The sequence below is a fragment of the Nilaparvata lugens genome, chromosome 13, assembly GCF_014356525.2.
Source record: "Nilaparvata lugens isolate BPH chromosome 13, ASM1435652v1, whole genome shotgun sequence".
NCBI lineage: Eukaryota > Metazoa > Arthropoda > Insecta > Hemiptera > Delphacidae > Nilaparvata > Nilaparvata lugens.
Genome location: NC_052516.1, coordinates 13080793 through 13095722, shown reverse-complemented (window position 1 = coordinate 13095722; position 14930 = coordinate 13080793). Strand labels below are relative to the sequence as shown.

At 34.9% G+C, this 14930-nt stretch overlaps 1 protein-coding gene across 8 annotated transcripts in view; it reads left to right on the top strand.

Annotated features, from left to right (window-relative positions):
* The window catches only part of LOC111056377 (polypyrimidine tract-binding protein 1), a 496090-nt gene that overhangs the window by 376586 nt on the left and 104574 nt on the right, over positions 1–14930 (top strand). For all 8 annotated transcript variants that reach the window (XM_039439855.1, XM_039439854.1, XM_039439858.1 and 5 more), the window contains one exon: positions 11310–11447. In XM_039439855.1, coding sequence (XP_039295789.1) covers positions 11310–11447 — 138 coding nt within the window. The remainder of the gene's footprint in view (positions 1–11309; positions 11448–14930) is intronic.

Genomic DNA, 14930 nt, shown 5'->3' with positions numbered 1-14930 from the left:
AGTGAGTGACTGTAACAATGTTATTCCCAGGTGAGATAAGGGAAGGGTATATCCTGCAGTGTAGAACTCTTCGGCAATGACTTTCTCAGTTCTCAAAAGTGAGTTTTTAGTGGAGAAATCACTGGTTTAACGGTTTCAGAGTGAATTTGGGATGTGGAACACGATCTGTGATGATTATCTGAAAGTTAAAATTGGGAAGGTATTTTAAATAATGGTTCAAGTGACAAATTATAGGTTTTCAAATAATTAGTAATCCAATAGGTTATCCTAACTACTGTTGTAGAAACTTTCAGGTTTTTCTCCACAAATCCTGAATTGTCAATGTAAGTTCAATGTTGGGTCTTAATCTTGTTCTAAATGTAGAATCTTTACAGTAAAGTGTGAAGTGTTTAGCTTAAAAATTTCTAGTTTCATTCAAGATTTAGACTTTTTGAATAATAATTATTAAGTTACTGTTTTAGATTTTTCGATTCTAGACTCCAATAGTATCTATTTGATTCAAAATTTGCTCGTTTATCTGAGTATTGAAGAGCGTAAATTGTATTTTGAAAAGTGAGAGTGACATAACCAACTTTTTGATTTGGACAGTATAGTATAAATTGGAAATGGGACAGTTTTGGGCATGAGCCTGTTGTGCCTTTCCTCATGTTAAGTATTTGTACGCAATGTGATAAATAACTAAATGTGATAAATAAGTAAATGTGATATCATGATAGGACTGTACATGTCTTCAGTATCCAAATTCAAGTTGGATACTGATGTATTAATTATCAGATACGGATGTATTATAAATACATCTTATAATACATCATAAATTAATTATAAATACAGATGTATTCATTATTCAATATCGAATTATCCGTCATTGGCTATCAAGTATTGAAAACCTTAGGTTCATAAATTCAGGAATAATTCAGAAGATAGATTAATCAATTCTAGACGATTCGATAAATTACTGATAAACTGATTGAAGACATTTCGTAAGATCCTTCGACAGTTCTGTGTATGAAGTTTAAGAACTGGATTGGTTGATTGATTGATTGAGTACTTTATTTATGTAGATTACAATATATACTGTCTTATACACTTATATACAATAGCTACAATACAGCAAAATATAGATGAATTTACGTGATATAGACTAGAAAATAATTATTGAACTGTATATGATATGAAAAAGTAATTTGTAATATAATAACTATAGATAATAATTATATTGTTATGCATCTACATAAATTGGCGGAGCTTTGGACATCTCAATGTCCATTCTTCGGAAAGAATATTAAAAATATCCTCCCCACTAACTCTCTACCAAAAAACTGGATATGTTATTAACTGCCAATTACTTGGTTAATGTTTTATTCAATCAAATGAATGGTTGACTGGATGTATCATTAATACAGTAAAATATTCAAGCTATTCATTCATCATCATTTTTATTCATTAATGCTTCAAAATATCGTTCTCTAGAATCATTTTCAAGTAGTACAATCACCTTTTCTCTGATTGGGTGATACTAGATTGCGTCACAACGGCACCATTTTGTTTGAAATTTCGTCCAATAGAAACGTTTCTAGGGAGTACACGCCCCTCGTCACTGATTGGTCGATAGAGCAATGCGTCATAACTACGTTGTTTTCATAGAATTCAGTTGAAATCCGCTGCGAGAACTATCTCACATTAATTGCTTGTTATAGCGAAGTCCACGTTATAATGGCAGTATTTGATTAACATTGGTGTTGGTATCCTTGTCTATCGTTCGACAAAGCAGATAGCGCTATCTTTTTCCAGCTCTGCAATGTTGCCAAATAGTCTTGAATTTCGGTGCGATTGCTTGTGAGGATTGTTTGTTTGTTTGTATGTATCTGCTAGCTAATGCCTTGCAATGGCAATAAATGGAAAACAAACAATTTTGTGTTGTTTTAGGGGTTGTAATAATGTTTTGTTGTCTAGTGAGAGTAATACATGTGCAGATCACAATGGCAGTGGAGAAAGATGGACGGACAGCGTTGCTGATTCTCTGCCTTGCCACTGCCTTCTATAGAGGATAGATGATACCGGTATATCTGATGTAATACCAACTGTTCAGGTCAGGATACGGTTGAATATGGGAGAGCAAAATGTACGATGCCAATTTTCCAGATGCAGTTTTCTTGATTCTCGGAAAAGTGGGATGCGCTTTCCATGTTTTTCCAGTTGTTTTTCTCGAGGAAAATTCCCATCAGAATCTGTGTGTGTGTGGGAACTGTGCACTCTTGTACGTGATTGCATTTTGTACGTGCAGGAAGAGTTAAATTGGTTGGAGATTTTTCTAGAAGGGATTTCACTATACTTGTGGGTTACCATGGATTGTTATTTGGTTTCTGTTGCACAGGAAACGATATCATTATCTATATAGTGAGGTCCACGTTATAATGGCAGTGGAGAAAGATAGGAGAGAACGTTGCCTAACCTCTGTCTTGTCAATGCCTTCTGTAGACGGTGGCTGATACAGGTTCATTGATGTAATATTAACTGTTCATCCTCGTTTGAAATAATCAATTATATTCTATTAAGCAAGAAATTATATTTTCAATAATTTCATAATGAATTTTCATGATTTAGATGATATATTTTGTTAATTAATTAATAATTCTACGATTATATTTTATCAAGCAAGAAATTATATTTTCCAATAATTCCATAATGAATGTTCATAATTACGATGAACTATTTTTTTAATTAATTATTAATTCTACATTGTTAAAAGACGATCTAGCAACAGAGCAAAAGCGAGAAAGAGATAGCGTTATCCGTTTTTTTGTATGATAGACAAGGATAGCAATAGCATTTCTAATCAAACACTGCCATTATAACGTGGACCGCACTGTTGCGGCATTAACTTTATAAATTCAGTGGAAATGATAGGGCTACAGAGTTGCCGATTCTCTGTTACTGGTGCCTTCTATAGTAGATAGCTGTGATATCAGATACTTCGGTATATATTTTTTGATACAGGGCCTTATTTATTTATATTCATTGAAAATTCTTGTTCATAACAATCAACTTTATCTCAAATATTTTCTATTCATGAAGAAAATTTATTTTCTCATGATTTGGTGGTAGATTTTCATACTTGTGGTGGGTGACTTCATCTCATTTCTACATTGTCTACAAACGATTTGACATAAGTGTGAAGGTAGAAGAGGATAAAGTTATCTGCTCTGTCTAATGACAGACAAGGATAGCACAACAATGTTGATCAGGTGCTGACTTCATAACGTCAATCATACTATAATTGAGGTATTTTTTGTTTTATGTTGTATAGGAAACTAGAATATGTTTATTTATCTATAGTGTTGTTCAGTACAGGAGTGAGAAACGTGTGATTGACTACCTCTTTCTGTCTCTCTTCCATTCTCTCACACACTGTCTCTCTCTCTATTTCTCTCATTATTGTTCTTTTGGTTTTCTCTACATCTTCCTCTCATTCTACTAAAACTCCTCTCATATCTTCTCAGACTTATCCTTCCCCTTTTCGCCTTCTTCCAATCTCTCTGTCCATTATTCTCCCCTCGCACTCTCTTTATTACTATCTCAATCTATCACTCTCAATAGTTAATTCAATAATTATTTTCTTAGTCTATATTTTGTAAATTCATCTAACATTTTGCTGTATTGTAAGCTATTGTATAAGCCAGTATATATATTGTAATCTACATAAATAAAGTACTCAATCAATCTCATCATTGTCCTCCTATGTTTCCCTCTACATCTTCATCTCATCATATTGAAACTGCTCTTATCTTTTCTCATCTTCCTCTCCTTATTTGCCTTCTTCCATTCTCTCTCACTATCATTCTCCATTACACTCTCATTATCAACAGCTCTCTCTCTCTCTCTCTCTCTCTCTCTCTCTCTCTCTCTCTCTCTCTCTCACTTACCCGGCATCTCTCGACACTTACCCGGTCGTGTGTTAATGGGAAGGATATTTTATATCCTATAAGTATTGACAATTATTTGTTGAAACACCGCCGATTTATTTAAGTTACATCACATTATTATATTATCGTTATTCTAATTGCATTCTATATTTATTCTCATTGATTGATTAATCATTTATACTTTGTGAAATTCGTTGAATAACCAGCATTATCGTCATTCAATGTAAATTAGTGTATAAGCCAGTAAATATTGTAACATACATAAATAAAGAAATCTGATCTAATCTAATTCAATCTATCTATCTATCTTATCATCATCGTCCTCTCACTGTTTTCCTCTGCATCTTCATCTCATCCTATTGAAACTGCTCTTATCTTTTCTCATATTTTTCCTCTCCTTATTTGCCTTCTTTCATTCTCTCTCACTATCATTCTCCATTACACTCTCTTTATCACTAGCTATCTCTCTCTCTCTCTCTCTCTCTCACACACACTCTATGTCCATGTCTCTCTCTCTTTCTGTACCCTCCATCTCTACATGTCAGTGTGTGTGATGGCTCACTTGTTTTACCTAGACAGACCTTAACCCTTTTTGGGGCGGCCGGGGTATGAAACCCTTAAGCACAAGTACTTCGTTTGGGGAAGGGGCTAGACGACCCCAGGTACTTTGGGGGTCGGGAGTACCCCCAAGGGAGGGTTGACACCACTCTATCCATCCAGTAAAGTAGTGCTCTCCATCTTGTGTTGTGTTGTGGCCACTCTATACTGCTACTGCTCTATGTCATTGCTGTGGCTGCTCTAGATGGCTACTGGTCTATAGTGAGGTCCACGTTATAATGGCAGTGGAGAAAGATAGGGGAACAGTGTTGCTGATTCTCTTCCTTGTCAATGTCTTCTATAGAGGGTAGCTGATACAGGTTTATTGATGTAATATCAACTGTTCATTATCGTTTAGAATAATCAATTGAACTCTATGAGGCAATAAATTATATTTTTCAGATTCTCTGCCTTGCCATTGTCTTCTATAGAGGATAGCTGATACTGGTATATCTAATGTGATATTAACTGTTCATCCTTATTCAAAATAATCAATTATATTCTATTAAGCAAGAAATTATATTTTTCAATTATTTCATAATGAATCTTCATAATTAAAATGAAATATTTTGTTGATAATAAATAATTCTACATTGTTAAAAGACGATCTGGAAACAGAGCAAAGCAAGAAAGAGATAGCTTAAAATGATTAGATTGCTTAGAATGATCAATAGTATTTTCTTCGTGAAAAGAATATGTTTTTCGATTATTAAATAATATATTTTTGTAATTGAGTTTTAGTATTTTGTCAGGTATTATATTCCTACATTGTTTAAAAACGATCTGGTGATGTTGTGGAGCTAGAAAAGGATAGCGCTATCTCTTTTGTTGAATGATAGAAAAGGATAGCAACACCAGTGTTAATCAAATACTGCCATTATAACGTGGGCCTCACTATAGACCAGTGAAGACAGCCACGGAATGCGACAGCAGCGCAGCTGGTGAGAAAATTACTAACTAAAACATGATTCCACCACTCAGAGTCCACAAATTAGTAATTATGTTACAATCAGCACTGGCCAACCTTATAAATTAACCAACAACCTCCTCTAACCCTAAAACATTTCCACCCTTTTCTCTCAACTTTGATTGCGTCTTATTTCTCTGTCTTCCTTCTCCTATCTTCTTCTTATCCTTCTTCTTCTTCTTCTTTTCCTTCTTCTCCTTCTTCTTCTCCTACTTCTTCTTCTTCTTTTCTCCTTTTTCTTCTTCTTCTTCTTCTTCTCCTTCTTCTCCTTCTCCTTCTTCTCCTTCTCCTCTATCTGTATCTATCTCTTCTGTATTTATTTCCAACCTTTTCTCTCAACTCTGATTGAGTCTTATTACTCTATGTTCCTTCTCCTCATCTTCTTCTTCTTCTTCTTCTTTCTCTCCATCTTCTTCTTCTCCTTCTTCTTCTCCTATTCCAACGTATTCTCTGTTCTACTCCATCTGCTCACCATTTGTATTTCTCTTTCTAATTGTTTGTCACTCCCTGTTTCAAACTCCCTCTCTATTCCTCCTTTTTTCTTTCTTCCTCTTTTTTGTCTTCTCCTCCTCCACCTTATTCTTCTTCCTCCTCCTCTTCACTCTCTCTCTCTTTCTCTCTCTCCACGTAGTGTACCTTATTTTCCTCCCCTTTTGGTGCCTCTCACCGTGATTAACTCTTAGCTCCTTCACCACACTCTTTTGAATTACCCATTTTAAATTACCTTCGACTGTACAAGTAGAGCTCTATAGTGAGGTCCACGTTATAATGGCAGTCTATCTTGCTATACTTGTCTATCATTCAACAGAGCAGATAGCTCTATACTTCCCCAACTCCGCACTGTTTCAAAATCATTTATATGCCATGAATAAATATAGTGAACTAATAGAGTAAACTGAGAATCTAAACACAATCATGGACATTTCTTATCAAATTGTGGGAAAATATATTCTGTTAAACTGAATAGATAATATTCGGGATAGAATTGATCATAGAATTCCTCCCTATCAAATCCTAGAAAGATTTATTTCCTTGGTGAATAATATTTTTCCTACAGTAACCTTGAAAAGTGGCCATTCCTGCACTGATTACAGAACGCTGTAGTGCGGGAAAAATTTTTTCCGCACTCCAGATTTGCAACATGGCAACGCAAAATAGTTAGTAGGTTATATGGAGCACAAGTGCAGGAAAATCAAGATGAAGTTGGTAACACTCATAGTGAGGCACACGTTATAATAATATCATGGACATGGTGTACAACAGTGGATGACAGCCGACAGCCACCACATTCAGCACACAGCCGCCCCGCCATTCAAACACTACTACATTATTCAATTTTATATATTAATAAAATTACACAAAAAAAATTTGATAGATTTCAGGCAATTTTACCCATAAAAACCCACTTTTCTTATTCAATGGTAACTGTGGGAAAAATTTAATGTGAAATACGTGCGCAAAGTTCCTCTGCTGCACTCAACAACAACATTCCGCCCTCGCCTTCTTTCGGTGCAACAAACTGTCACTTTGCGCACTAGTTGCACAAATAACTATTTCAATTTTACTGAAGCCCCCAATGAGGTTTTTTAACCAAGCTTCTATTTAAAAGTTTACTATTTTCTCTTGAAAACCATTGTGAGAATTTGTTAATGTTAATAACTAGAATCCTTCCCATAACCCCTGCACAAGTCTGCCGCTCATGTGTGCTTCATCCTCTCTACAGGGCAGAGACAAACGCCCAGTAAACAATGGACAATCATTGTTGGGATTCCTGACTGTCTTCAATGTCTGCCACAAACGAAACAACTAAGATTACCTCCACCTCTTTTCAATCTTCCTCCTCCCTCTCCTCCTCCTCCACTTTTTTCTTCCTCCTCTTCTTCTTTAATCGATGACCCTTGTGCGGTTGTTTGTCAATGTGTCTCCAACACTATAAAGAGGAAATCCAACAGAAAACAGAAAAAAAACGAAAAGGGAATCTCCGCCAGTGAGACGAGAATGTGGGGGGAGTGAAAGTAGACGAAGGAGAGAAGAAAAAGAAGAAGAAGTCCAAGAAAAAGAAGATGGAGAAGAAGGAGGAGAAGAAGAAGACGAAGAAGAAAAACATGGAGACGAAAAAAGTAGAAGAAGAATTAGAAGACGAAGAAGAAGACAAGAAAAGTAGAAGAAGAAGAAGAAGAAGAAGACGAAGGAGAAGAAGTAGAAGGAGAAGAATTAGTAGAAGAAGAAGAAGAAGAAGAAGAAGAAAAAGAAGAAAAAGAAGAAGAAGAAAAAGAAGAAGAAGAAGAAGAAGGGAACAGTCTGTCCTTGGGACTTACTATAGAATCTCGATCACCTTTCCTGTGTACCTAAACTCTTGTTGTATGCAACAGTCACCCACTCTAGACCAACAAGTCTTCTCCCTCCTCCTCCTCCTCCTCCTCCTCTTTTTCGGGGATCTTCCGGGACGAGATTACTTCCGAAATTGAATCTCACCTCACCAACCCCAACCCCCAGTCCACACTTCATCCCTTCAGCCATTTTTCTTGCCTGTAAGGAATTCCCTGGATCGGTTTTTGGACTGGAGATCTTCAGACTTCTCTACCTTATCAATCTTTCTCACTCTCTCTCATCCTCGTTCGTGCTTCACTCTCTCTGTCTCTCTCCTACCAGACACTGTTATCCTTCCATCTATCTCAGAGCACGCGATGATCTCAAAGATAGGATGCAGTTGTTGGGGGAGGGAGTGATAGAATATGTCTTTTCACACACGGAATCCCCCTACCTATTGCTTTCTTTATTCTTATTCTTCTTCTTCTTCTTCTTCTTCATCTTCTCCTTTTCTTTCATGTGTATTTCTCACTTCTCTTCTGTGTCTTCTTACTTTTATCCTTTGTATTCTTGATGTTTTTGTTCTTCGTCCTTCTTTTCTTCTTTTCCTTGTATTGTCGTCTTATTCTTCTTCGTCTTCTTCTTTTTTCTTATCAGTATTTCTCACTTCTCTTCCGTGTCTTACTTCTATCCTTCTTATTCTTGTTGTTTTTGTTCTTTATCCTTCTCTTCTTCCTCATCGATATTTCCGATCTCTCTTCACTTGTTCTTTTCTTCTTTTCCTTGTATTGTCGTCTTCTTCTTTTTTCTTATCAGTATTTCTCACTTCTCTTCCGTGTCTTACTTCTATCCTTCTTATTCTTGTTGTTTTTGTTCTTTATCCTTCTCTTCTTCTTCATCTCTATTTCCTGATCTCTCTTCACTTGTTCTTTCTTTCTTCTCCTTGTATTGTCGTCTTCTTCTTCTTCGTATTCTTCTTTTTTCTTATCAGTATTTTTCATCTTATGTTTCTTACTTCTAACCTTTGTATTCTTGTAGTTTTTGTTCTTTATTCTTCTCTTCTTCTTCATCGATATTTCCGATCTCTCCTCACTTGTTTTTTCTTCTTTTCCTTGTTCTCTTCTCCTTCTTCTTCTTCTTCTTTTTCTTCTTCCTCTTCCCCTTCCTTTCCTTCTTCTCCTTCATCCCTTTTGCATCTTCCTATTTCTTTCTTGTTCCCTTCTATCTTACACCTCTGCTTCGCTCAAATCTTCTTCTCTTTCTTCCCCTCTTATTCATCTCCTCAGTTGCTCTCTCACTCACTCTCTTTCACCCTCTCTCTTTCTCACTCTCTCTCTCTCTTTCTAATTCTCTTTCCATTCGATCAGCTTGTTCTTCTGTAGTTCGGGCATGTGAGTTTGAATCAGCTGTAAGCGAGTTGCGTGGGATGAAATCCGTGATGAAAGAGCTCAGCAGCAAAAATTGGAATTTTCCGCGAAAATTGGACGGATTTTCTATTTTGTGAATGTGTGACACGAGCAGTCTCATAGTCTATCACTGTCTTACTCCAATGTCTTGTACCTTAGTGAAGGCCTCGTTGTAATGGCAGTGGTGAAAGATAGCACCGTTGCCGCTTCTCTGCCTTGTCACTCACTGCCTTTTATAGACGGTAGCTGATGCAGGTTTTAATGAGTTGATTGTATGGTATGAGATGTTGTGGTTTTTCTCCATAATTGAAAGAATAAGACTTTGATATTGTCAATACCACTTTTATTTATTCAAAAATTAATTTATAATTCAGTACCAGGTTTCATGGTAAAACCTACCACATCTTCAGCTGAACTAATAAGTTTATTGTTGTTGGAGAAACCTGGTACTGAATTATAAATTAATTTTCGAATAAATAAAAGTGGTATTGACAATATCAAAGTCTTATTCTTTCAATTATGCAGGTTTATTGATGTAATATTAACTGTACATTCTCGTTGAAAATGATCAATAATATTTTTCAATAATTTCATAATAATTAAGATGGAATATTCTGTTAATCAATTATTAATTCTACATTTTTGAAAGACGATCTGGCAACATAGCAAAGCGAGAGAGATATAGCGCTATCCCGTGATTTGGCAAATGATGATTTGCCATGTTCCAGTCATAATTCATAAACTGTATACCATCTTAATCCATTTTCTACGCCAATTAACTGTGTTTTATGATATTTTTCTCTCTCTTCTCCCCGACAGAATACGTCAGTTCAAGCAGCCTCATGTTTTATGTAATCTTTCTTGTTTTAATCACTTTATAATATCCCAATACATGTTCAATGAAGAAATCTCATGTCTTATCGTGCGGTCCACGTTATAATGGCAGTGTTTGATTGGCAGTGGTATTCCTATCCTTGTCTATCATTCAACAAAGCAGATAGCGCTATCTCTGTCTCGCTCTGCTCTGTTGCCAGATCGTCTTTTAACAATGTAGAATTAATAATTAATTAACAACATATTTTGTCTTGATTATGAAAATTCATTATGAAATTATTGAAAAATACAATCTCATCATAATGAAATATAATTGATTATTTCATACGAGAATGAACAGTTATCATTAAACCTGTATCAGCTACCGTGTATAGAAGGCAAGACAGAAAGAATGAATGAATAAATGAATTTTTATTTGCCAAAAACAAAATACAAAAAAGCTTTACAAAAAAATAAATATAAGTATATGCTACTGCACTTGAACCAAGATACATACATCTATTTAATTAGATATAATAACGAAATTATATCCTTTACATTACAAACAATAGTTTTAAAATGAAGATTCAATTTATGATCACATGCATAAGTACAGTAGGTGAGGCAAAAACACCGGCAAAAGGAAGATTCCTTGTGCGCCAGTGTGAGTCGTAAATCAGCTTAATCAGGGATGTAATATATAAACTTGAATCTAGCGTATGAAGTGTTCGAAAATATAATTTATAATATGAAGTTGATTATTGTATAAAAGTCAACGATTGGAAATAATTCAAGTTTAGCCATGCCTCTATGGCTCTTTTTCTGTGTTTATTATTTCAGATATTATTAAGTGGAAATTCACTTTCTAGTATATTAATGAATTTACTGCTAATGTAGTAAAGTTGCCTTCTAAGAAGAGCTGAGTTGGTGTTATATATTTCATATTTTTTTATTGTATTAGGTCTAAGATTATAATTTATGTCATCGGCTAGAGGGAAATTATGCTCGTATTTAAAACTGTAATTTGTTATGCAACTAAGATATAACTGTCGTATAGTTTTAACATCAAATTCACTGAACAAAATATTACTATCATAAGTTCTAGGTTTCTTTAAAAAATTGTCTTTATGATGAATTTCTGTATTAGAGGAACTGCAACGTTGTTCTCCTGTCTTTCTCTACTGCCATTATAACATGGACCTCACTAAACATGATAACCTTTTTATTGTCATTATCTTTGTTTTTTATCAATTTACCATGTTTTTACAATAGTTTTTGTCTGTTTGTTTACAGAATGCTTCAGCGCAGGCAGCTTTGCAAGCAGCGCAGGCTCTGTCAGGCCAGAATGACACACAGGGTGGACCCAACACTGTGCTCAGAGTCATCATAGAACACATGATGTATCCAATCACCCTCGACGTCCTCTATCAGGTCAGTGTCTCAAAAAAAACTCTTACTTCTACTTGAGTCTTCCTTAATATAATAAAGAATAGAATTAGCTTGTACGGGATGGGAAATTCAGGGTTGACGCATCATCACGTCTCAACTACTCAACTGATTAACTTGAAATTTTGCTTATTGATTCTTAATTCACTCTTTAACTCTTCAAGATTCTAGTAGGTCAAGTTCTTAATCAGACCTTTGCGGAGCACGGGTTACTTGCCAGTCACACATGAAGTTACATCACACATCGTTTCCCAACAATAAACACTTAACATAATAAGCGTTTTACAACAAGAATATGTATCATCAAATCATCGAAAAATATATTAAATTTATTTCCTTGACGAATAAAATATAATTGATTATTTCAAACAATAATGAACAGTTAATTGTCCGAGCGGAATGAGGTCTAAGATTCAAGTCGACGGTTTGACATTTCTCTTAGGGCCGTTTGCACAGTGTAAGTTTGAGCTAAAGCTTAAACCAAATCTGGATTTTTTTGGTTTAAACTAAAATTCCGTTTGCACAGTATCAGTTTAAACTCTGTATTAGTTTGAACCTCCAAAGCAGGATTAACTTGGATAAAATAAATTGGATTAACTTGATATTTGTAAAGATTTGGTGGGGAAACAGCTGATAGTAAATTATTTTTCGATGGTTGTTTTTAATGCGTCTGTAGACGATAATAATATTAATTTAGGTTATAGTGAATCATTATTTGAATGTAAAAATAATTATAATGAAGGAATTGATAGAAGTTTTTATTATAAACGATGACATTCTATTACCAACTTAACGCTAAACTAGAACTTAAACTGAGAAACCGATTCAAGTTTAAACTTTCAGATTAACTTAAACTCGATTAACTTATTAACAAGGCAGAGAATCAGCAACGCTTTTCTGCCATATTTCTGTGAAAACGGCCCTTAATGTTTAAATGTTTATATGTTGTGCATTTACGGCAAAATGCGGTAATAGATTTTCATGAAATTTTGACAGGTATGTTCCTTTTTTAATTGCGCGTCGACGTATATACAAGGTTTTTGGAAATTTTGCATTTCAAGGATAATATAAAAGGAAAAAGGAGCCTCCTTCATACGCCAATATTAGAGTAAAAATCAGACTATAGAATTATTCATCATAAATCAGCTGACAAGTGATTACACAGATGTGTGGAGAAGCCAGTCTATTACTGTATTTCCATAAGGTCTATAGTTTCAATCAGGTACTTGTGGATGACAATCCTGCGTGAGGTCTACTGTTCACAGAACTACTAGTATTTCAAGGCAGAGAATCAGCAACGCTTTTCTGCCATATTTCTCCCCTGTCATCATAACGTGAACCTCACTATAGTACATATCTGTTTACAGTCAATATATAGGTATACTTTACACGTGTTAGTGTGTGTATGTGTCTTACCACAACAATAACATCAGGATTATATATACAACATGACATACTTATACCTGTATCTATATCGTTGGCACAGTGATATATTGAATATGGTTTTGTATATCTATATTGCTAACAGATATTACATATAACATGTGTTGCTGTATACCTATATTGTTGTAAGGGAAGCTAGACAGGTGAAAAGCATTAACGCTCAGCATTAAGTGGATTTGAGACACCCCTATAGAGGGGGATGAGGGGTAGAAGAAGAAGGAGAAGAAGAAGAAGGAGGAGGTGAAGGAAGAGGAGGAGGAGCAGAAGGATAAGAGGAGGTGGAGAGTAGACCCAGACTTGCTTTCAACACGGGGTGCATTTTCTTCAACACCCCGTTCTAAGCCCCAAGATTTAAGGGATGAAACAGTATGGAAAGGGGTGAAACCATGTGACATATCCTCATATATGGAGACAAATAATCCTTCTCAACCCGAGTGAAGGCATAGCACCTTTTGGTTCACGTATCTTGGTTCCTTGTTTAACGATTATAATCTATAGTGAGGTCCACGTTATAATGGCAGTATTTGATTAACATTGGTGTTGCTTTCCTTGTCTATCATTCGACAAGGCAGATTACGATATTTTTCTCTAGGAATGTTTGTTTTTTGTTTTTTTTTCTCGAACAGCTATTCTACGAATGTTTTTGTGATTTTTCTGGCTTCAAATTTATCAAGTTTTTTAATATTTTTCAATTCATTGATGCATTTTCAAGTGTAATAATAATTTGTTTCATCTTTCTGATCAACCGAGATACAAAACTTTTAGTATAATGTTTATTTGGACTGTACATTTTTGTGATCTTTATAAAAGTGTTTTCATAACCTCATTTGGACTATTTTTATCAAAATTAGGGAGAGGAACAGTTTTGGGTTTATCCTGTTGATTCTCTCCCAATCATTAATTTGATGTTGTGATTAAGGAATGTAATAAATGTAAATGTTAATGTAATGTTGTCAGATCGTTTTCCGACAATGTAGAAATATAATTAATTAACAAAATGTTTAATCTCAGTTATGAAAGTGTATCATTAAGTCTTTGGAATTTTTTTTTCAATGATTAAATACTACATTTTCAGCATTGAGATTTAATATTGTGTTACTCAATTATATCTCTAAATTTGTTGAAAAACGATATGGCAGCGTTGCGGAGGAAAAGAAGGATAGCACTATTTGCTTTATGGAATGATAGACAAGGATAGCAACACCACTGTTAATCAAATACTGCCATTATAACGTGGACCTCACTAGAGTGAGATCTGCTTCATACTGTCATGATTTGCTATTGAGACCATTGATGTGGTTCAAATTCAACTAATGCTGACATTTTGAAGTGAACCAGACTGCAGTCAGACTGTACATTGAATATGAGTAGGCTATTTGTCCAGTTGAGAGTCCACTATAATCATATGATCTGTATTAGATCTATGTCTACCTAATATATGTCTAAAGCAATATGTCAGTCTGTCTTTGACATATATGTCTGCTGTTTCTGCACTAATCAAGTTCACATTAAGTTTGCATACTAGCTAGGTCCGTTGAGAAGGAGAGAGAGCGAGTGTGTGTGTGTGTGGTAGTGATAAGTAGAGTGTGAGGGAGACTGATGGTGAGAGAGATTGGAAAAGGAAAGGAAAAATATGAGTAAAGATGAGAGCAGTTTCAGTAGGATGAGAGGAAGAAGTAGAGGAAAACAATGAGAGGACAATGATGATGATGAGAGAGAAAGTGTGGGAGAGTGTGTGAGTTATTGGAGAGAGAGTGTGTGTGTATGTGAGAGAGTGATGAGATGTGATATGATGAAGATTATAGGAAGAAATTAAGATGAGATAAGGTGAAAGAGGTGAGGTATTTTGGGATAGATAGATTGATTGATTGATTGAGTACTTTATTTATGTAGATTACAATATATACTGGCCTATACACTTATATACAATAGCTTACAATACAGCAAAATTATAGATGAATTTACATAATATAGACTAAGAAAATAATTATTGAACTGTATATGATATGAAAAGTAATTTGTAAT